Source organism: Sorghum bicolor, chromosome 9, assembly GCF_000003195.3.
Source record: "Sorghum bicolor cultivar BTx623 chromosome 9, Sorghum_bicolor_NCBIv3, whole genome shotgun sequence".
Lineage (NCBI taxonomy): Eukaryota > Viridiplantae > Streptophyta > Magnoliopsida > Poales > Poaceae > Sorghum > Sorghum bicolor.
Window position 1 is genome coordinate 58,159,151 of NC_012878.2, and position 24,229 is coordinate 58,183,379.

The window sequence follows — 24,229 nt, forward strand, 5'->3', positions numbered from 1 at the left end:
GAAACTGTAGCTATAATTAGTCTAATTAATTACAGGAAAGCATAGATCTAAAGCTGCATCAAAAAAATTTATACTAAAATATATTATATTATATATTTAATGTGTAGATCTACTCATCTGAAGTTCAACAAAATTGAGTTTTCTATTTTATGATTTTTATGTGATTTACTGTGATTTTTCAAAAAGATTAGCCAAAATAAATAAAAAGAAAAAGACAAAACCGCTTTCAAAACCAGGCCAAGGATGTAATGTGCATGGTTTTAAAAGTTGAGAGATATATTTTGTCTGGTTTTAGAGTTTAGAAATGAAAATTAGATTTTCGTGAAAGTTAGCACTTAAAGTGGACTTTTTCCACGGGGTAAAGGCCAAAGCCCATCACAAGACGGCCCATCACCATCCTCTCGCTCACCCTTGTAATCCTAACTTCTCGGCACGAGCACTGAGCGCAGATCGAGTCGGCGTGGCGGCGCATCGACGACGACGGCCGAGGTGGCGCGGCGGCCGCGAAGCCTGGGCATCGGGGCGAGGCGGGTCGCACGGCGGCGCATCGAGGCAGGGCGGGGTCGCGCGCGGGCGCGGCTGCAGACGCCGCGGCGGCAGTCGACGGTGACCGCGATTGGGCGCGTCGGCGGCCGGGCGGGAAAACATCTCAGCATCACCAACTGACGAGATTGACCCATTTGCAAATCCAGCGCAGCCCATTGTGCCGCTTAATTTAGCCGGCCTTTTCATTGGCAGAGAAGCTCCGCCCCGTCGCCTCAATTCTCCAGGCTCCAGCGCTGTGGTGCGTCGGTTTGAATCGACCGGCGATGGGCGTCTCGCGCCGGTTTCTGAATTTGGTCGTGGACAACAGGATCCAGGGAGCCAGATCGTTGAATTGCATCGACCTGCGGCGCCGCAAGCTGTTCAACACAAGAACACCTGTACTGCCGCCACCCAAAGGAAACAGTTGCTGGACCATCTACTGCTTCAGTGCCCGTTCGCGCGAGAACTGTGGACACGTTGCCTCAGGATTTTCCATCTTCAACATCGAGTGAAGGTCCTGGAAGGGGCGGTGCTTGATTGGCGGATCAGCTCCAGGAAACATATCCCGGAGGGAGTTCGCAAAGGTTTCGATTCGCTTTTCTTTCTTGTTGGTTGGCTCATTTGGAAAGAGAGAAATGCCAGAACCTTCGATGCAGTTTCCAAGTCCCCGGCAATCTTGGAAGGTTTGGTCCTCGAAGAAGCTAACCTTTGGTGCTTAGCCGGGTTCAATCGTCTTCAGTCGCTTTTGATGTTCAGGGATTAAGTGCCGCTGCTCTGTCGCTGCTTTGTTGCTTTTTCTGTTTTCCTAGCTTCTTACTTGCTGCTGTACTGCTTTCCACTGGCCACTTGGTTTTGGTAACTGTGGTTACCATCCAAGCAGTGCACTTGTATTTTGTCCCTGATTTCTACTTAATGAAAAACGTGCTAGGCACGATCTCAAAAAAAAAAAAAAAAAGGAAACAGTTCTGAATCAGAACGGCCGCCGCAAGACGATCTCAAGAACTACAGGCAGGCAGCAGCTTCATCGATCACAAGAAAGATCCGGGACATTCAGCTTCCTCAACCAACCTTGAACTTCCGATGCTCAATCGTAGACTCGTACTGGTATATGAAGTGTTTTCCGCTTGCAGGTCGAAAGCTGCTGTGCGTGGACCCATCTTACCGCACTGTCCTCTTCGACGTGAACACGCGCCAAGTGGAGATCATTCCCTACTTCTACGTGGCCAAGCATAAGCCCTTGCCCTGCTTTGTTCCGCTCCCATCCAGTGCTGATGCCGCCGACGACGGCAATGGCAGCTTCTACATCCTGGAGGGTTCTCCCTATCAGGAGGAGCTGCAGGGAGACGACGACACCAGACAGCAGCTGAGCAATCAGTTTGAGGCATTTATCTACCATAGCGAGTCCAAGTCCTGGCAGAGGCAGCTCCTCCCACCGCCGCCATTCGTCTGTGACCCTAAGCACTACGAGCAGTACAGGAGGCCCAAGATCACCTCTTATGCAGTGGTTGAACGAGGCGGCTCCCATGTCATATTTGTATCAGTGGATGGTGCTGGCACCTACTCCTTGGACACGGTGACACACACTTAGAGCCATGTCAGCGACTGGGTGCTACCCTTCACAGGCAAGGTAGAATATGTGCCGGAGCTGAAGCTGTGGTTTGGCTTCTGCACCCAGGACTGGCAACTGGGTGCTGCTGACCTGTCCACCATGGATTCTCAGCCACAGCTAATAGCAGGCACCTGGAAGGAGCTCGAGGCACCTGGAGACTGGAGGGAGCTGAAGCAGCCTCAGCTTGTCAACCTGGGCTCTGGCCGGTTCTGCATCACAAGGTTCTTCTTCCGTTATCTGCATCCCATGTCCTGTGATTTGGAATATGATTCGGAATATGATGAACCAGTTGATGAGGAATATTTCACTGTCTTGACTGGTGTCGATGTGGTGCCATATATCCATGATGCCTATGGGACAGCCAATGACACCTTTAGCGGAGGCAATGGCAGCAAGGGGAAAGTGGAGCTCCATATGATCAAGCACAATTCAAGACGTCACATGTCTAATGGCAGCGGTGGTACCATTGAGGGAGTGTTCTGAATAAGTTCATTTTTACACTGTCGTTTAATTTTTCTAGGTATACTTTTCTAGGTGGATGAATAAAGGACCTCTCAGTGGGAGTCATTTTTTGGGTGGATTTAGCAAGAAAACGATGGTGAATTAGTATGGTAGAAGATTAGATCTCTAATTAAATTTATTCTAAAAAATATATTACATAAATAATCTAATCTATACCTATTAATAAAGATGTAAAATTTCAGGCTTTTTTCGTCTATCTATTTTTTGGTACCTCTCTCTCTCTCCAACTATTGGACAATAGAGACGTCCGGACTTGTATATAAAACACGTGCTCATAGGAGTTAGAATAACTTTTTTCTGGTGCGATATGGATTCGATTTAAAAACATATTTGTTCGTGTATGTGATCCGTACTCATAATAACATATAATAGAATTTTCTTGTGATAACTTGCATAGATAAGAGTTCTGGTCTCAGCAGAGCTCTCGGATCCTGTTTTAAAGTGGATAAGACTTCCAAGTCGGCAAAATTTCTTTCCATTTTTTTGTATAGCCTCTCTTAACTAATTTTGTGAATATGGAAATTATGGTCTACGATTGTCTTATTTTATATGACATATGAGCTTGTTAAATGACCTGAATACTAATCCTAATTCTAATCTAAATCTAAATATATGCTTTGGATCTTAAGTACCTAAATAGGAATCTTGATTAGAATATTGGTGCATGAGTGTGGAGACAGAAATATTACGTCGACCAAACTGAAACATGACTCTCATAGAGTTGATCAAACAAAAAAAGTAAGCCTCGGCTTCTCCAGCGGTTTTCTGGAACTGTTTGGAGCCATTTTCTGTCAAATAGGGTAAAATGGAATGGCTCCACCAATAAAGCTCCTAAAAACGTGGTCTCATAGAGCTTTGGGGTGCGAAGGAGCCAAAAATAGTGGTTTCTCCTGGCTTTACCTCATTTGGTGTGACGTTCTATGAGAGGATATTTTAAGGAAGAAGTTGTTTTACCAACGATTTATTAAAACGGCTCCAGCTCCAGCGATAGAGTTGTTCATGGAGCTAAAGCCCCAAAAACAACTTCACTGGTGAAGTGGAGCCATGCCAAACGGAGCCTTAAGATATGCATAGGACGACCAAACAAAAAATAGGACATACAAACATGGCCAAAAAAAATCCGAGTGCGACTCCTAGGGTACATGGATACACCTTTTCTTTTATTTTCAATTTACTTATTCCTTTTCCGGCACTTTCTGATTTTTCTTATAAAATGTAAAAAGTATATAATCTATCTATATCTTCTTCTAAAAGTTTGTTTAAATTAGTCCTAGAGTACATGAATACGCGCCTCTTTTTATTTCCTATTTTCTTCTTTTTGTACTTTCCAATTTCTCTTATAAAAGCTAAAAATATCTAATCTATGTATATCTTCTTCTAGACCCATGCTAGCGGTGGCCATTTGCTTGGCATCACATGGTCACGACAGTGACTCAAAAGGGAGTAGCAGGAATAAGAGAGCTAGCTAAAAAAAGGAAGATCAAGGAAGAGAGAGACAGAGAGCTTATGGTTATAATAATGCTCTAATTTTAGTTAATACTAGCCTATAAATTTTTGTGTCATGGGTTCACGATGAATCTTGGTCAGTCATTTTCACAATTAAAGTGTTTAACATAGGTTCTATTTGGTTTCCTTGCTAAATTTTAGTCAGTTAAAATTATTTTAGCTACTTTTGGATGACTACTGGGACTAAACTATTTTAGTTCCTTTTTAATCAGTGTGTTTGGAAGTTGAGCTACTAAAGTGATTAAAATTTAGCTGGCTAAAATTTAGCAAGGGTAACCAAACAGGCCCATAATAATGAATTTAAAAGAACAAGTTTCTTCTCCCGTTGCAACGTACGGATATATATGTGTGATACTTATTACGTATCATAAATATATTTTTTCTTATCGAAATTAAAAATCTTTGATTTGCGAGATTTACATCTTCACGGGAGGAGTAGTTTGTAATTTGAGTCGTGAACGTCCTTGGATCGGGAAACGAAAACATCTCGCCAGCACTAATTGACGAGATTGGCCCATTTGCCAATCCAGCACAGCGCTTAATTTTAGCCGGTCTAGTCATAGGCTGGCTGCTGAGAAGCGGCCCATGGCCTGCTCGGAGAAAATAGCCCACGGACAGCCCAGAAAGTTCCTGTAAAATTTCCCCACGCATGACCGTCCAAGACTCCGGACCTATCTCGCGACGCCCACTCCCGCCGTCGCCCCGCTGCCATTCTGCTCCGATCTGGTTTCAGAAGCTCCGCCCCGTCGCCTCCATTCTCCATTCGTGCCTTTGAAGACGACGATTGAATCCACCGGCGACGGGCCTTTGGCGTCGGTCTCTGAATCTGATCGTGGACAACCGCATCCAGGGAGCCAAATCGCTGTGCTCCATTGATCTGAGGCGACACAAGTTGTTCAACACAACAACACCCGCACCCAAGAAAACAACAGCAGCACCCAAAGGAAAGGCGCTGGCTTTGAACAAGATTCGGCTTCCCAGCCCCAGCCTCAGCATGCGGACATCAGATTCCGATCTCAAGGACCAACGGATTCACTTCTTCCCAGCGGCGGATCGAAGGGCGTTCTGCTTGGACCAGCTAGGGCGCGGGTTCCTCCTGGAGGCGGACACGCCCCGCATGGTGATGATGCCTTGCCTCCACAGGCCCAAGCTGGAACCCATCGCCCTCTACATCCCTTTCTTTGGTCGGGCCTGATTTCGATGACCTTGACGGTGGCGGCGGCGGCAACCTTTTCATCATGGACAGGAGGGTTGCCAAGCCAGAGCCCGGGGGTGTCAGCGACGGCGGTGGCGGTGGCGGTGGCAGCTTTCACTTTCAGTTCGAGGCCTTGGTGTACCGCAAGCCCTGGTATCTTGGGTACCTGTCCAAGACATGGCACTGCGATCTGCTCCCACCGCTGCCGCCACACGTTGGTGGCTCCGATCACAGCTATCTAGAAATCAGCTCCTATGCTGTTGTCGGCTCTCAGGTCTGCATATCCGTGGATGGTGATGGCACCTACTGCTTGACCACCGTGAACAGCACCTATTGCTGGAGTGAAGTGGGCAAGTGGACCTTGCCCTTCCAAGGTCAAGTTCACTACGCACCTGAGCTCAAGCTCTGGTTTGGCTTCACTGCCGAGGACCAGAACCTGGCTGCTGCCGACCTCTCCTCCATGGATTCCCGTTCCCAGCCACATCTCCTCAACTCGTGGAAGGAACTTGAGCCACCCAAGGGATGGCAGCAGGTACAGGATCCTCAACTTGTCAGCCTTGGCTCTGGAATGTTCTGCATCGCGAGGTTCTTTCGCACCGGCACTGCCATGGATGATTGCCAGAATGTTACTGTCCTGACCGGTGTGGAGGTTGTCCGTGGTGTCAATGTCTTGCCTGGCACAGCGGATCTTCGGATGGTCAAGCACAAATCACTGTGTCACAAGTCGGGATCTGGCGAGGACACCATCACCACGGTTTTCTGAATAGTAATAGTTTTAGGGTGGCTTCCACTCCTATGTATCGTCCGAACAATTTCTTGTCTCCCTTTTGTAAGTTGCGTCTTATCCTAGGTGCTCTTACAAAATCTTAGTACTGCTAGCAGTTACAGAGGAGTATATGTTAATCTTAATCTGTGTGCCGTCTCCTGCAATAGTAAAATTTTGATATTTCGTTTACTAGCTTGATTCACCAAAAAATCAATTTCATCGTAAAAGAAAACATTGTAAAAAAAATACGACAATAATTATCCTGTGGCAAAACATATAAAAGAAAAACAGGGTCGAATTTGCAAATAGGTGACTGAATAATTACCACGTTATTTTTGCGTATGTACAGTATCTATTTACAAGTTATGTGGTACATCATCGTTTTGAGGGCGAGAACGTCATCGTTTTGAGGGCGAGAACGCTGACACAGACGTTGAGTGATGGTTGTCAGCCGTGTTTCTTTTGTTAGTCATTCAATAATATTTTACTTCTACAATAAATAAATAAACAATATTTTTAGTCATATTTTTTAACCAAATAAATAATATTTCTCTTATAATAAATAAATAAACAATACTTTTAGCTATACATGGTCATGTGGCCCGCGGCCCGATGGCCCGTGAGGGACCAGGCCGTGCCTGGGCCGCCACCTATGCACGTGTAGGGATGAAAACGGATCGGATACGAACGGATATCACTGATATCATATTTGTTTTCATATTTCTGGTCGGAATCGGATTCGAATACGGATAATATCAACCATGTCGGATAAGATATGATTGGATGTCGACATCACAAATATACGATTTAAGTATTCGGATACGGATACGGTATCAGATGTTGAATATTCGAACTCGGATATCCGAACAGATCTAAACCACTCTAAACGAATTCGGTCTCGAATACGGTCGGAAAATATCCGTACCGTTTTCATCCCTATGCACGTGGCACGGCACGGGCACGGCCCGTTCCAACGGTCGGCCTGTTAGCGGCCCGGTGAACATGAATTATAGGTGTAGTTATGACTTGTATATATGTGATATTAATTATTATATTAGTGAAAATAATAAATAATTAGTTATGACATGTTGTAACTCAGCATCGCCACGTTGCCCCCCTAACCCAAAACTCGGGCCTAACTATAGATGGCCATCGGGGCGGCCCCGGCCCGGCCCGACTTGGCATGGGCACAGGCTAGGCACGGTCCGCAGCCCCTCGGGTCGGCAAAGTACGCCGTGCCTCCCGCGCCGTGCCTCAGCGGCCTGTGTGCTTGCCCTTCGGCCCAAGCACAGGCCCACGGGCCGATTTCGTGCCGTGCTCGGCCTGAGAAGCACGGCTAGAACAACGTGTCGTGCTGGGCCATAGCTCAGGTAGTTCAAAATGCCTCAAAACACTCATCACAACATCAGAAATATAACAGTCACAGATTCATAGTCATTCTTCAACAGACAAAGAGGAAGAAGGTAGAGCCTCGGTAAAGGCAAAGAGGAAGGCGTCACACGTGGACAAAGACGATGTTGTGCGGTCATCGAAGTCGAAGACAAATATGGCGGCGTGCCGGCATCGAGTGCAGACGACATCGCGAGGCGAGGAGAGAGAGACGACTGCGGCCACTAGGGTCACCGGAGTCGAGGACGAAGACACCGTCGAGGCATCAAGCGACCGAGCGCATGCAGTGCTCCGAGGAGAAGGCGAGAGCTGAGAGCGGCTGCGGATGGGTGGAATAGAAATTAGGGTTTGAGGTGCCGCGGCGGGGGGTTTTATACGGGGCCGCCGACGAGGGGGGGGGAGAGTTGTGGACGTTGTGGGCCGCTACCGGGCCTCCCTGTTTTTCCCATGTCGGGTCGTGCCTGCCCGCGGGCTCGCCTGGCGGCCCAAGCACGACCTGCTATGGTGTGTCGTGTGAGCCCGAGCCTGGTGGCTTACGGGTCGGGTTGTGCTTGGGCTGGGCCAAATTCTCGTGCCCCGTGCTGAGCCACTAGGCCTTGGGCTGCATGGAAATTTATGGCCCTATACGTGTGCCCCAGCCCATTTTTGGTCACGTCCGGCGAGGGCCCTCGCCGTGATGCCCTCCTCGACCTCATGCCTGGCCAAGCCATGGCCGCATGGGGTGGTTCGAGTAGGTGTGGAGGACGATGGCATGAAATTATTATCATTTTTTTTCCAAAAAAAAGAAATTATTATCATTTTTTTATTTGAGATCCTCCATAATCTTTTATACTTACATATGAATTTAGATTTCATGCTAGAGCTTTTCGAAACAGTTTTCTTAGACCCTAGCTAGATTATTGTGTAGCTACTCTTTTTTTTCCCGCGAAGTATTGTGTAGCTACTCTATGGTAAAGCAGGTGCACTTGAGTTGCTTTTGTGAAGCCGAGGCTCTTCCAAAGTAGCTCTAAGCACAAGAGCACTTACGTAGGAGCTCTCAAATCAAATCACATGCCCTATCTTGAGGGATCGAGTTGGTGTTGGAGGGGATACCAAAGGAGAGATCATAACCGTCGCTATGTATAATTGTATATGAGTCTATCTGTACAAGGGCAGGCAACACCGCAACGCTATTGCCAGTGACTGCCAGAGGGCAGAGGCAGCACAGCGTCACTGGTCTCTCCTGCTCTTCAGTCAGATCTGACAGTGTACATGTACGTATATCCTGTGTAGTCTCTGCTGCATCGGTACATGCTTGTCTCGGCTCTTGAAGACATCACGATCGGCACCTGATGAGCTGCCATTCTGCAACTGAACCTGCGGCGGAGACAACCGCGGCGACCTGGAACTATTGTTGCGAGTGCAGGTTCAGCCGCTCACCGTCGTCAGTGACAGTGCTGCGGTCAGGAGGCACGTCGTCGCCAGCGACACGGCGGCCGTCGTCGTCCTCCGGCCGGGCTGCAGTGCCCTCACGGCGGCGCTGATGTTGTCGCCATAGTTCGGCGGCGACATGTTCCCGTACAGCGGAGGGGAGTTGCCGTATCCGGCCGGTGGAGAGCTCCCGTACCCGGGCGGAGATCCGTACGTTGGTGTCAGCGGAGTCGACGTGTTTAGGACCGATCCACCGGTGCTGTCAGTTCACCAGAAACGGCAGAAATCAGCACATGTAGTAGCTATGTTTTTTGTGATTCTTTATCTTTAGAGTAAAAGTTTCTTTTTTGGCTTGAGCTGGTAGAATTTACCTCGTTGCTGGATACTGACACGTAGAAGTACCTGCGCATGCAGTTGCAAAGAAACAAGCGAATGGGTGAACATGGATCTATACAGATTGCAGAACAAGAGTTTGATGATTTGATGGTCTCGACGTGTACAGGGGGGGTGGAGAGTTTACTTGGGTTGGTGGTGGTGAGGACGGCGGTGCCGGCGAAGTCGCAGCTGGTCTGCACGGGGTTCTTCTGGTAGTAGCTGTTGAAGGCGTAGGACGCGTGGTCGCGGACGGTGTCCGGGCTGAAGCAGCTCCCGCCCTGCTGGATGGGCGAGCAGTCCGCGCCGCCCTGCCCGCACGCGTAGTCCAGCGCCACCTGGAGCGCCGTCGCGCTCGCGCTGGGGCTCGCCACGCACCAGCTACCGCCGCCGCCGGTGGCCAGAGACGGCGTCGGCGTCGCGGTGGGCATCGCCACGGGCGTCGCCGTCGGGTTCACCACCGGGACCGTGGCCAGGGGCGACGTCACGTCGTGCTCCAGCCTCGGCACCTCTGCACCCTGCTCGCTTCTTCCACCTGCAGCCAGGTGAACCAAACCATCATCTTTCAGTTCAGCAGCACCTAGAGATGGACGAAAGCTCTCGCCTTGTGCTTAATTTGATCTCCTCCACTATTTGGATGCTGATTAATAAGCAAAACAAACAATAGAAAGCAGATGTTTGTTTGGTACTCCTAGTTAATAATCCTGGTCATTATCTAAAAAAGAGAGTTAATAATCCTGGTAGGATAAAGTGTGTGTTTGTCTGTTGCTGCGACGCACTGACATGACACTCTGCTCGTCAGCTTCAACGACTGAATATAGCAACTAAACAAGCGAGCAAAATTAAGACAATGAGATCTCCAACCAAAAACCATACATCTTTGGTGTTCAAACGAAGCTAGTAGTAGTAACGCAGCTACTGTATATGACAGCTAACAGCCTGAGCAGCCAAGACAGCATGAGGCAGCAGAGCAAGGAACTCACCATGACAGTGGCAGGAGAGGAGGACAAGAAGAGACGCCAAGCCATGGACTGGCCTCAGAGCCATGCCAAGCTTCCTGAGCTCAGAGTGTGTGTAAAGCGAGCTGGCCAGCTGCTGCTATCACTCGCCTTCTACTCACTGAGTCTGCAGAAGCTGCTGGTGTGCAGACTGCAGACCAGGCGCATGCTTTCTTCAGTACACGAACAAACAGAATCACAGGTCTGGCCGGGGTCAGGACAGCATGCAGTGAGCAAATAGATTAAGCGATAGGAGTGGAAAAGTAAAAAAAAAAAAAAGCGAAAAGGTTGGGTGAGTTGGGACTTGGGAGGCGAAAGAAAGAAATTCTGTGATGCGATGTGTGGGGGTGGGGGCACTGCACTGCCACTGCCTTCATCTTCATGATGGCTTATTAGCCGCGCCATGATGAGGAATGGATTCCCGTTTGGTGCACCCGGATTAGAGCGAACATTTCTTTTCCCTTTTTCTTTTTTGGTTCCAGCTGATTCGTATAGGCATGGAATGGAATGTGATGCCCTCTTTCCTCGTACAGTACCAGTGCCAGTCTACCAGTACCAGTGCTGGTTTTGTTCACACACAGACGTCGAGCTCCCCGTTTCCTGACGATGCCGATGGCGTGCACGGCCGGCGGCAGCAGTGAGACTGATCTTGACCCCTTTTACTTGTCGTCTGTCGATGCACCGGGCTGACCTGGATGGAGTTTGAGATAAGCCGGTAAAGAAAGAGTAGGAGATGAGCTTTCTATATCTGATGCTGCTTGCCTGCCTTCATGGTCATATGGCTTCGTCGTCTCCTTTCTACCGTGGAGCAAGCAGAGGCAGCTAGCCATTTTCGATCGTGATGCATATCTTTTAAGTTTTGTGAAAAAAAAAATCCTAAAGATGTACGTAGTAGAGTATGTAAATGGTGAATTGGTGAAGCACTGATGCTCCATTTTCCATGCGATCGAGTCTCCCCACTCGACCATTCCACACTTTGCATCTCTTTTCGCGGTCCTCGAGCGGAGCAGCTACGACGGATCGGCCATAGAAAAAGCTCGCAGATTTGCCTTTTGTCGCCCCCTCCACACGTAGGTCGTGGGCTAAGACCTAGACGGCGCCGCCCAGTACTCGACTAGAGAACGTGGTCGCCACTCTGAAGCCGGAACATCCGTGCGGTGAGCACCAGATGCCAAAAACCTACGATGAGCAGATGCGGTGTTGCACTAGGCTGCAGGCGTAAAGGCCGGGAATCTACCTGCTGGCCGCTGTGGCGATCTACTGCTTACTAGAATGCTTCAGGCCGGGACTTTCAGGTGCAACGATTTCACTTTTTTCCCCTAAACTAAAACAGGAAGGTGGATGTGTGTTCAGACATGGAAAAGAGTAGTTTTGAAACCTTCTTTTTTTTATTTACATAGAAAAAAGGAGTAGTTTTGCCGTCTGAAATGAATGACTCTGTCATGGAAGCAACAAGCAAGCAAGTGTAATAATCAGTAATCATGGCGTTGTTAGTGGGCTTGCTTTGGCCGTGGCAGTCATATTCGTAGCTCAGGGGTCAAGTCCAACACTAGGGTCTTGTTTAGTCCTGAAAAAATTTGCAAAGTTTTCAAAACTCTCTGTTACATCAAATATTGCGACACCTACATGGAACATTAAATACAGATAAAAAAAATAACTAATTGCATAGTTCATCTGTAATTTGTGAGGCGAATCTTTTAAACTCAATTAGTCTATAATTGAACAATAATGGTCAAATACAAACAAAAATGTTACAGTAGTCATTCACAACTAAACAACCTATAGCAACTTGTTTCGAAAATTTTTTAAGAAAATTCCGGTCCACGTCTAGAGGCAGGCGAACAAAAGCCGATGCCGCCGCAGAAAATTCCTCTCCTACATACCTGCTGTTCTCGGGATTGCTGCTAATTCGAACACTAACGGCAGGAAGACAACTAGACAATGCAAGGTAGGCCACACTGAACAATGGATGCTTGTGGCCCGCGTCTTGATCAAAAAGTGTGTGCTGCTTTACCGACTCAAGCTGATCGAACTGGGCCAGATGAGAGAAAAGAGAACAGGATTGACACGATAATTACTCGGTGAAAAAAGTCTATTTTATCTTTCTTAACTATCCGTGTGCTATGATTTTTCTACTCAAACTTTAAAACAAGACATCTTTTGTCCTCGATCTCAACCCTCAAAACCATAAGTCAGAAGTGGTTGTCATCCACTTTAGTTAAAAAGACCGAAAAAAATATCTGACAAGATTTTAAAACCATGAAAAATGTTTCTGAGCTTCTAAAAGTTTGAGAAAAATCTAAAGATAAATTGGCACACTACAAATTTAAATAAAGTATCTATAGCTCATGAAAGTATCTCTAGAAGTTTCCAAGAATCAATTATCTCTAGAAAATTGAGAATTTTTTTTTAAAAAAAATATATTAAATTATCAAAACATTATAATCAATGTTCAAATAAATAAGTTTTGAGAAAATTTACAGCACAAACATGAGATGCAATTATCATGAATGCAACATGTTTTTAGAATACTAGATGCATTTCTTATTTTTGTTATGGAAAGTTTGAGATAAGCTACTAAAATCATGATGTTTTGGGGAAATTCTAGATTTCTTTGGATACCATTCCCATTTTCTACAACTAAATATAGTTTTTAGAAGCTTTAGAGATTTTTCATGAGCTCTAAAGATTTTCTTCACAATTTTCATGTCCATATACAAGGCGGGCCACGTCATATAGCCCATGGGAAAGTTCGTCTAAGCTTTGATGAGGCTACTTACCAATTTGAGCTAAAAAGCATCATCATTATACGATTTGATTCATCGGCCTTGAAAGGAATCATAGCATTGGTAGTGGGCTTTGATTATGGGTCACGGGCTCACGGCCTTCCCATGGGCTGCCAATTCGGCCAAAAAAACTTTCGTTCTACGATTGCTTTATCAGCCACGATCCTCCTAAAGAAAGAGCTGCATGAACTCGGTTTCACCAATCCAGTGCGCTGAAGCCAACACCATTACTCCTCCATTATTTAGACGTTCCATGAGCCCAATTTCCCAAAGCAGGCCAAGGTAACTCATCATCGATAAGCTCGCCAAACCCACAAGAAAAAAATAGAATATATTATCCTCTTCCTCCTTTCCAAATTATAAAACGTTTTGATTCTTTTACATATGAAGTTTTTATCGTGTACTTAGATATACACATGTCTAGATATATAATAAAAACAATATATAATTAAAAAAGCAAAAACGTTTTATGATTTGGAACAAAAGAAATTAGTAATAAATTCAGTTCTCAACCAAGTGAGGCTGAGAGCCGTGGTTGCAGCGCCTGATGGAGATGACGGCCGTCGGCAGACGAGAGCCCAAGGGCCCAACGGCTCCGGTATACATACAAGGACAGGCAGTTGCTCAACCGATTGACACCATGCCCATACTCCCCAGGTCCATTCCATGATCAGGACAGCTACTACGTCCACAGTTCACAGTTCACACGCAATGCAAAAAAAAGCAAAACCATCTGATGGCGATGTCGCCCCTTGCTCCTGGTATTCTGAAAATGCAAAGCAAAACCAGAGTATCAAGCATGGCAAATGAAATTTTTGCTCTCCAGAACTGACTGTCACTCACTCACTCACTCACTCACTCACTCACTCACTCGACAGCCACAGCCCACAGCTCGAGTTCAGCTAGTCATCCAGCCTCGACTCTATCAAACGTCTGTCGAGGTAAGCTAGAGCTGAAAGCAAGCTCGTGCCGGCACCGGCGACCGCGACGTACAGGAGTTTGGCACGGGCCCTGCAGAGTAAACAGCTCGCTATCCACTTCACAACAGTAGCTGTTGGAGGTTGGAACTGGAACTAATAACCAATGGCCATCCATCCCGGCTTCGGGAAGAAAAAGGATAGCGCTTTTTGACCCTGAACTTGCGAAGGAGGAGGAGGAGCGAGTGGCCATTGTTCGTATCGGCCCTACCTCCGGTTAGTTCATAACCTTCAATCCTGCTTCTGTCGGCTTCAGTCCCAGTGAGCAACTGCACGAGCCAATAATTCATCCTTCCTCGGCTCCATCCGTGTCAATAATGCCAACGTCTTAATCCTGTTTGCACTACAGGAGAAGGCAGGTCAGAAACGAACAGGAATGGCAAACCAGTACAGAAAAGCGTAGTAGATAAGTTTCTTAGTTTAGAAAAATACTACATTTTTATCAGTAATCGGGTTACAATATGTCTACTTGGTGTCAAATCTGGTAGTTTTAAAAACTACAGTAGTATTTCTTATGTTAATTTAAAGACACTAGTGTAATATTGCAGCTGCTGTAGTGTTTGGAAGATTGTGCACTTCGCCCTGGAATCCCTTTTTCTTTCTGAAGCTTTTAGCTTCTCAATTCATTAGATTTTATGGCATCCTAACTGCATGTCCTAATCTACGTGGCACCGAGAATGCAGTTAGGACATGCAATGTGGTGGGTGCTTGTAGGAATGCATGCTGACAAGCCATGTGCTTACAGCGAGGAAGGGATGTTGAGCTTTGGTTCAGGTGTTTGTTGGTTGCTAATAGGATAGTACAGTAGTGCTTATTACCCTATTTCAGTAAGATTTTTTTTATTACATCAGTGGTTAATGATTTGGCTTATACCGTTGCCTTGAACATTCATGGCCAACCATCTTGCAACCACACATGCGACGGTTCGTTCGGTTGGTGTTAGCAGCAGATCATGATGGGTTTCACTCAGGACAAAGCTGCAGAGTTGGCAGACAGCAATTGGAGGGTGATGATCAATCCCCTTGTTGAGCTGCTGATCTGAATCTGATTGACAGCATGCTTGACACACTTGGGACCCCTACTACTAGTCTACTACTACACCTACATGTGCTGCAGACGCATCACTGTTTGCTGAAGCATCCATAGCCAAGAACTTCGCGTACCAGCGTGGGCAACACTGATGACCGGGGAAGAAAAAGTGCACGGCAGTTTTTCCCAAGGCTCACAGCCTCTTACAAGCAGTTTTCAGAGACTTCGCGTCCAGGTCTGCAAAATTCTACGATCTACAACAGATAGCGTCGAAACTTGGCCTGAATGAGGGCCGCCTGAATCTGACAGGATGGTGGACTACTCGGCGCAAGTGGTGCACTTTTTCTTCACCTCAACATCCCTCCCCATGTTGCGATCGAAATTCAAAACCATCCCATCCCTATTGGTTTACAACATCTTTCTTTGTTGTAATCTTGTACACCTCTTCTTTAGTTTGATTTTTAGGCTTTGCTACAGTACTCACTGGTAACTGTGAGCCGTTCATTTATTTCGATCACATGGTAATGATATAATTATTTAAATTTTATTTTTTGTAAAATAGGATATAAATAATATTTTTCTAGATTTGATGGATGGGTGCAAGATCAGATTGATATGACAAATATTTTTTAAAAATTTTGTTTCTTTGGACTTGATATATTTAGACTACCATATATTTTTTGCATCTGATATGATTTGCATGTGTACCTGATTAGTATTGTCGGCGTTTAGACTCGTGGTCTAGGCACTAACAAGTATAAGTCTGCGTGACTGACTAAGCTTGGATGGTGATGCAAGTGAGACACAGAGGGTTTATACTGGTTCGGGCCAAGAACGCCCTACGTCCAGTGTGGCTGTGGATTCTGTATAACCTTGCACCCAAAGGTGCTTGCAGTAGGGGGTACAAGCTGGTTGCGAGAGAGGGCTAAGTCCCAGGTCTCGGCTTGGAGTGGACAGAGTGCGGGCTGCTGCTCTGTGAAAGAGTGTTGCGTGTGTGAACCTTCTGAACTTATCCTTAGTTGTGAACTCCGGCTCCCCTTTTATAGCCTCAAGGGAAGGCCGGGTATTTACATGAGTAGATGTCTTTTATTGAATGGTGAAACCACAGTTCCGACCCTGTTGAGGCTGGTCCATCTCGTCCTTGAGGGATGGTTGACGGCATGGCTGTTCCTGTGGAGGGTTACCGAGCCCTGTAGGGGTCGCGGGGGTCGGATCGCCAGCACTGCTTCACATTTCGTCAATAGTGGGAAAAGACCCCAAATAGTGGTGCTGATTTACCTCTCCCATTCCCTTTCTACTGTGCGGCAGTACGCTGCAGTGAAAGAGGTAAGGGCACATAGTGAAAAAGGTGATGCTGCAGTGCCCAGGGTGGTTGGAATACTTGTCGCCTTGCCCTGCTGCGGTATGGAAGCCATCGCGTCTGTCATGTCGTAGGTACGGGCGCCGTGCGGTGGAAGTCTCGCTGCCCAGGCGGAGTGGGGTCCGGTGCCCGAGCCTGGACGGGGTCGGGCGAGTCGGAACTTGCGTCCGAGGCCCTGGGGGGTCGGGCGAGTCGGAACTTGCGTCCGAGGCCCTGAGAGGTCGGGCGAGTCGGAACTTGCGTCCGAGGCCCTGAGAGGTCGGGCGAGTCGGAACTTGCGTCCGAGGCCCTGAGGGTTGTGGTTAGTATGTTTTTTTGCGTTCTTTATTGCTCTGATTTGGGTATCCCTTATTATGGTACCCAACAAGTATTGCCCTTGATTTTTTTCCAATATGGAAATGGACTCTTGTTTTAATGTATGTATTTTGCTTCGATGGTGTCCTCCAGCGTGCTTGCATTATTGCTGTTGTTTATTCTCATCCGTATTCCTTACACGCATGACATGTATGTGGCCATTGACCACATGTCCCTACTCCATTTGCTCTGTATACAACAATACAAGAAACGCAAGTTGCTCTGTATAATAAGAAACTGAAGAGGAATGTAGGAATAGAGAAGCACGATGTTGGTTGCCGTTGCCGTATAAGAGCATCTCCAAAGGTTTTGCATTTGAGTAATTTGTCAAAAAACTCCAAAAGAGGTATCCAACGGTTTTGCATTTGGAATTTTCAATTTGGGCAACTTGGCAAATGATGGAGCAAATTTGGCAAAAATGCCAAGCTGTGGACGGTTTTGCAAACCAGATCGCGCGAGCAGAGTCACGCGCGAGGAAAGTGCGCACGCCTGGAGACCTCCTATTTTTATCCTTTGCCAAGTCCAAATGCCAATTTCTTTGGAGATGACCTATTTTTATCCTTTGCATTTTGTTATACGAGTTTGCAAATAACAACAAATGTCAGTCAATTTACCAAAGCCTTTGAAGATGCTCTAAGAAACTGACGAAGATGTAGGAACAGTAGAATGAAGGAACCACGAACAGCTCATATGGTGGTTCATACAGAGTTACAGATCGACAGCAAACCAATGCTGTCCAAGTCAAACACACAGAGAGAAGACAAAGCAGCACGTTCTTCAGATTACGACGCACATCGGTGTTCTTGGGAAGAAAAAAGGGGCATATTTGACGTCGAAACTGCGATAAGTTCAGCACTCATTTCTGAAGAAGCGGAGCAGGATGGATCGGCAGTCACGTTCAGAGCTCTGAATTTTTCCAGCGAGGTGAGTAGGAACCTGCACTTTTGGGACCATACTAACTGCCACGGTGTCACCTATATATCCCAATAAAGCTCCCAACAATCTTTCTCTTGCCCTGATCAATAATACAATGTGGCTTATCTTTGTCGTAAACAGTGGTTGCTTGGATTCAGCAATAATGTATGTAGTATTATTGTAGCTGTTCCTTTCTGATCCAGAATTCCACATGGCGGCTGACTCGGATCCATTTCGTGCCCACAACTAATCGTTAAAGTGCAGTGTGCAGCCGGCGCAACAAATGCTGCAAGTTGCTCTAAAGAAACTTGGGAACTGAAGGCACGCATGACTGAGTAGGAACCAGCCAAGTGCAGACTTCGACCTCCCAGCATATGCTCTCTCCATACTACCAAGGCAACCCAACTTTTTGCAAATTCATGTCGCTGAACTTCAATTTTCCACCTTTTGACATCAGTTTAAACTTTTAGCATCGACATGAAACTCAAAGTTTGTCTTTTTTTTTTTGGGCCAATTTGAATGGCTTTGTTTGGTCGGTGTTTCTGTGGATCACAAACCCAGTCACAGCTGAGGCGACTGCAACGTAGCCTCACACGGATCGACCTTCTGTTTCTGGGATCAATCGCTGCTCAACTGCAATTAATCCTACGATCGAGCTGGAAAAATATCATGTCCTTCTTCACCCATGGCCACTAGCCATGGATGGATCATATTCATGTGTGCGAGCGCATCACTGACAGCGATCGATAGCACGCGTCACCGGCACCTGGGGCCGCTGCGTTTTTCTGAGCCACAGATGAGGAGACCTAGAACCTTCTTCGTATCATTATCAACCACCATGTTCATCCACGTCACCAGCAAAAATCTACTCACATCATGTTTGGTATGACATGCATGTAACCACATCATTTTTATAGTACTACAACTACTACCTCCATTTACAAGCAACTGTGGAGCTCAAGCATCTACAATGGCGCATAATGAAATGAAACTACGATACGAGGGTACCATATCGATCATGCATGACAGCGACCACCCACTCACCTCCAGCCACCATTAGGGCCGCGGCCATGGCCCACCCGCCGAGATTAGCCGGCGCTAATGGCGTGGTTTAACTTTAATATACACAGCAACATACTTAGACCCGTGGCGCACATGGGCATGTACAATACCAGAACTGCCCTCGTGCTTCCCCGCCTCATATTGCCACGCTGGACCCACCGGCGGCGTCCGACGTGGAGCCGGCCAGCGCGGCGGTGGGGTCGTCGTCCTGCCCGGTCAATGGCGTCGTCGTCGTCGCAGCCGCGTGGTGGCAGGCGAGCCGGACCGGCGCGCCGAGTGCCGCGTCCACGGCGGCGTCGCTCCACCGGTCCTTCATCGCGCGGTTCAGCCGCGCCACGAAGCCCTCGCGCCGCGCCTCCAGGTGCCTCAGGAGCCGCGCCGACATGCTGCACCCGTGGTCGTCCACGGCAGACAGAGGTGTTGCCGCCGCCTCGTCCCCGGTGCCGTCGCCGGCCGCCGCGACGGACGCGAGGTACTCGACCATGGACTCGGTGACGCGCGCGGGTGCGGCGCCGCGGCCGTCCCAGAGCCACATGCGCGCCACGGCGCGGCGCAGCGCGGCGGCCACGGCGTCGGCGGCGGTGCCGGCCGAGGTCGACGCGACGAGGCTGGGGCTCAGGGTGACGACGTACTCCCCGGGCGCCGCGGCGTGCACCGTGGCGCCCGCGGTGAGGTTGTGGCCGGCCATCCGGACGGTGACGCGGCGGACCGGCCTGCGCGGGAACGACGGGTCCGGGAATAGCGCGCGCTCCACGCCGCGGCTGGCGTGCAGGAGGGCGCGCTCGGCGCGGCCGTTGGACACGAACAGCAGGTCGAACCGCCGCGCCGTGGCGCTGCCACGCGGCGCGTCGTTCGCGACGGCGACGGCGAAGCCCTTGCCGGCCTCGTGCTGCGCGAACAGGGACGCGCACGCCACGGTGATCACAACCGCCACGCGGAGCACGATGCTCTTGGTGGAAGGGGAGGAGGAGGAGGAGGAGGAGGGCGCCGGAGGGCCCGACGGCGCGGCGTCGGCGGTGATGATATCGACGCAGGATGAGGCAGCGGGGGCGGTGGAGACGGGGAGGAGGAGCGGAGCCTCCATTGGTGGTGTCTGGTGTGGTGGTAGAGCAGAGCACTGGAGCCGAGGGCCGGGCACGGGAGGAGAAAGACAAAGGCTTGGAACTGGGTGGTGGCTGCCACAATAATGCGAGCGGCGTGGGTTATTTAACGGCAAATAAATGTTTTGGCGTCCGAGTGGAGTGATGAATGAATTGGGCTGGGCTGATGATTGATTAGGTCTGTGTTTGTTGCGTTGGCCGTCCAGTGTTAAGTTTGACAGATTTTTCTAGAAGATGCTGAAACCAGCAGGCGAACGCAAATCTAGCAGTGCCCATGCTTATCTTATGAAACAATCACAAACATGATCGGCCACTGCAATTTTTATGGTTCTACTATTCGACCATACGTAGCCATTCACTATTGTTTACAATTTGAATTCATGATACATTGATACTATTAAGCACTTTAGTCTTTTTGCATAGGCAGACGCACAAACAGCGGCGGGGCCATGAATTATATATATAGGGGTCCGAGGGGAGGAGGGCAGTCAAAGAGTTTGAATGTACAAAAATTGAGTACAGCTTATTTGTTTAGATTTTTACGGAGGGATTAGGCGTCTTTTTTTTCTAAATTTAATATATTATTTAACGGTTTAACCATGCTTGTTATTCTTACTGTGATAGACGATCGTGCATGTCTCTCAACAGTAGGGCGCATGTAATGACTCATGAATCTTGAAATCTATCTACTTACTGTTTTGAAAGTGCTCTATATTTGTGGTAGGTAAACATGTCCGTTGATAAGGAGGCACATGTAAGTGTCTCTATCTAAACTGCGATTTACAATAAAAAGACATGATCCCTGAATTGTCATTGCTAGTTAAGTACATGTTCATTAAAATATAAAATATAATGAAACATAAGTGTTTAGTAAAACAAAAAAATCCGACAAACTTGTCTTAATATAGTAAGCAAACATATTTGAATAAATTACAATATTTTATTTTAATTATGGTTTATGCAATTTTGTTGTCTAGAAGATACCAATAGGCATATGTAATAATTCAGTGATCATCTCTTTTCATTGTAACATCAGGTAAGAAGCGGAGCTCGCAGAAACGCAAAAGGCAACCACAGTAGCTCGTCAGCTAAACTTTCGTTTTTGAAGGGAAAAATTTCGTGACATTATAGTACTTTCATTTGTTTATAGTAATTATTGTCCAACCATAGACTAACTAGGCTTAAAAGATTCGTCTCGTAAATTTCAACCAAACTAAGCAATTATTTTTTTATTTCGTCTATATTTAATATTTCATACATGCGTCTAAAGATTCGATGTGACCGTGAACCTTGAAAAATTTTGGGTTTTTTTGGATTGAAGTAAATAAGGCCCAAAACTCTGTCTTGAATCGAGGAGTAACTAGGGATAGCGTGTGGTTTTGCAAGCAAGATTCTCAAAACTGCATTTCGGCTCCCTTTTATAACTATAACATGGAAAAAATAGTTCGCTATTTTTGTCGCTATAGCACGAAATAGCTTGAAAAATTGTGCCGCTATTGCGTTCATGCACAATTTTACCGCTATGTTGCCGCTAAAATACGCAAATTACGGTTTATAAAACGCTAAACACCTTGGTCTTAGCTCGCTATTTAAAACATGGAACTGTAACAATAATTTATTCGGTAAATCAAAGAATTATCATCCTAGGAAGTAGGTTTAAAAATCAAAATTTGCAGAGCACCGCATTCCATTGTCTGCACATATTTTCACCACCCAGCAGAAGCACTAACGAAGGCCACCGGCCATATTATCAGTCAGGACAATCTAAGCACTTCATTCAACCACCGTCTAATTCTCATCCTCCATAGATGTTTTTTTAAAAAAATAAAGATCTTCATGGTGTCCACAATGCATCGGACAGATCTTCAAACTACTTTTGCGACACAACTCTTCTTTACACATGCGCAGACATAGTTCACTCGTTTTTATTCGTTTGAACTTATCAGCCGTACCATTTCAATAAAATACCCGTTTTTTTTTAAAACAAATCAGCATCAGTATTAACCGTCACTTGTTTTTGTTCGCTTGAACTTATCAGTCGTACCATTTTAATAAAATACTAGTGTTTTTTGTCAAAAACAAATCAGCATCAACGTTAACTGTTTCTCCGGCCAGCCGAACAGGGCAAACTTGCCTAGACTCCTTTTGGTTGTTTGTTCGATTCCATAAAAGTGAACACAACAGCATCTTGCCCTTGAAGCTCCGCCTACAATCAGAACGTAGAACGAATGTAAGTCAGGTAGTTCTCTTTGTCAAAAGTTACCGGTTCTCAAACATTTGGGCCTTGTTTAGTTCACCAAAAATTTTGCAAAATTTTTTAGATTCCCCGTCACATCGAATCTTTAGACGTATGCATGGAGTATTAAATATAGATAAAAATAAAAACTAATTACACAGTTTAGTCGGAATTGACGAGACGAATCTTTTGAGCCTAGTTAGTCAATGATTGAACAATATTTATCAAATACAAACGAAATTGCTACAGTGCTCATTTTGCCAAAAATTTTGGAACTAAACGAGGCCTTGGTGGAAAAAACTCGATCTGTGGTGGCTAGACAACCCGGGTATTCTAGCTTAAGAAAAAGATCTTTTCATACAGACCGAGAAAACCCTCAAATCTCTGCCTCACCCATACATAGCGGCAGAACAGCTTGGTGAGATGAGCTGGCCACAAAGTTGCGGTGAAAGTGTTGGATAAATTGCATTTTGAAGCCAAATGGCACATGAAAATTTTATGCCTTCCCTTCCATTTGATATTTACAAGCACAACCCTTAAACCAAGAAACAGAGCATCTGAACAAGCACGACAAGAAAAGGATCCGATGGAGAGTGAGTTTCAGAAAGCAGAGGAGCTTGTGCATTCAGTTCTCTTCCATTGTTCGTGCATGGAGATTAGAGAAGAAACCAGGATATGAACCGATGATCCGTAGCAGCCAACCCCTACGTTGCACTGATACGGGATACGGATACGGCGATACCGATACGGCGATACGTTGATACGGCATTTTCAGAAAACAAGGATACGCCGATACGGCAAGTATATAAATATACCAAAAAAATCACAATACTCCTATTAAGAATAATTTTCACTCTAGTAGAATAATCAACAAATAGATATGACAAAATATAGACATGGCTAGTACCATGAAGCATTTAAGATACTTGGTTTCACACTAGCAGAAAACTAAATATTGTTTTTAATATCCTTACAGCAGAATAATAAATATTAGGATACTACAAGTTTTAGGCTAAGTCTGCTACTACATCTATTGTGTACGTGTGGTGGCTAGTAGGGTTTTAGTGTTGTGTAAATGGGCCACAAAAATGAGCTGCTAACTTGATGGACTTCAATTTGAGATGTTATGGGCTGGAAAGTATCGGTCTAGTATCGACGAAGTATCGGATTTATTTTATTTATTTTTATTTCTCTATTTCCCCGATACTTCTCCGATACCGTATCGGCGCCGTATCGGCGTATCGCCGTATCGGATACGTATCGCGATACCGGTACAGCGATTCAGAGAAGTATCGGGGTAACATAGGCCAACCCCATGTGGAGCCCCTTCTTCTGGTTTTTTGTCGCCGCTGCCGGCAAACATCTCGACGCCGGCGAGCATAGCAAACTGTTGCCCAGCCAGATCAGAAAATTCCCTTCCTGAATCCTGATGGTGTGCTGCAGCAGCTTGGAAGACCTTGGCAATGTAGAAGCTGCCTGACCCAAGGCTGATCGAGACCTCCTACTGTACTCGAGACACGCTTCAGCGTCGGTGGTCTGCCGCCGTCTGCCCGTCCATGGCAGCAGCAAATAGGTAATTTCTCCCATTGGGGCCGCAAATCACATGGCGCAGCAATTTTTTTTTTTTTTTTGCATAGATGCATATTTTCCTTAGAACTTGTACGGTAATGCATTTTCAGTCGCAATCAGAATTCTCATTACAAAGTCACGCAACAAGCACACAAGCAGATATCATGACACAATAAACTGTTTACACGGAAGGAGTCACCCTCGATCGAGGGTGAGGGAGAGCGCCTAGCGCGCATTTTTACTATTCTACTACTAGATAGAAACGGCATCCAAGCCGCTAGCTAATAAGCACCCAAGCTATCTATTTGCTGTAGGTACGAACCACCCAGATCCAAAAGGCAACTACCGCGGCCATTAGGAGGGCCTGAAGGCAAGCGGAGGCCAGCACAATCCACACCTGGCAATATAACGCAACAAAGAAATTGATCATCACGGAAGGCATGGCAGTACACATGTAAGCACCTTTGTAGAGAGCCTCCCAGGCTGCGAAGGGTGCAGACGGCACGAACAGTCTCAAGTACCCCATTGCCACATAAATCATCGCAACGT

The 24,229-nt window shown here is 46.8% G+C and overlaps 2 protein-coding genes and 2 pseudogenes across 2 annotated transcripts; 2 read left to right on the forward strand and 2 right to left on the reverse strand.

Moving 5' to 3' along the window:
• On the forward strand, nt 810-2,732 carry LOC8064736 (annotated as a pseudogene).
• LOC8064737 lies at nt 4,938-6,241 on the forward strand (annotated as a pseudogene).
• LOC8064738 (PLASMODESMATA CALLOSE-BINDING PROTEIN 2) lies at nt 8,610-10,619 on the reverse strand. The gene is made up of 4 exons (XM_002441532.2): nt 10,278-10,619; nt 9,443-9,829; nt 9,294-9,324; nt 8,610-9,181 (listed from the first exon to the last, which is right to left on the reverse strand). The coding sequence occupies exons 1-4, from the start codon at nt 10,339-10,341 to the stop codon at nt 8,920-8,922; spliced, it is 744 nt and encodes a 247-aa protein (XP_002441577.1). The 5' UTR covers nt 10,342-10,619; the 3' UTR covers nt 8,610-8,919.
• On the reverse strand, nt 18,535-20,279 carry LOC8083809. The gene has a single exon (XM_002441533.2). It carries the CDS (start codon nt 19,857-19,859, stop codon nt 18,912-18,914), a length of 948 nt encoding a protein of 315 aa, XP_002441578.1. The 5' UTR covers nt 19,860-20,279; the 3' UTR covers nt 18,535-18,911.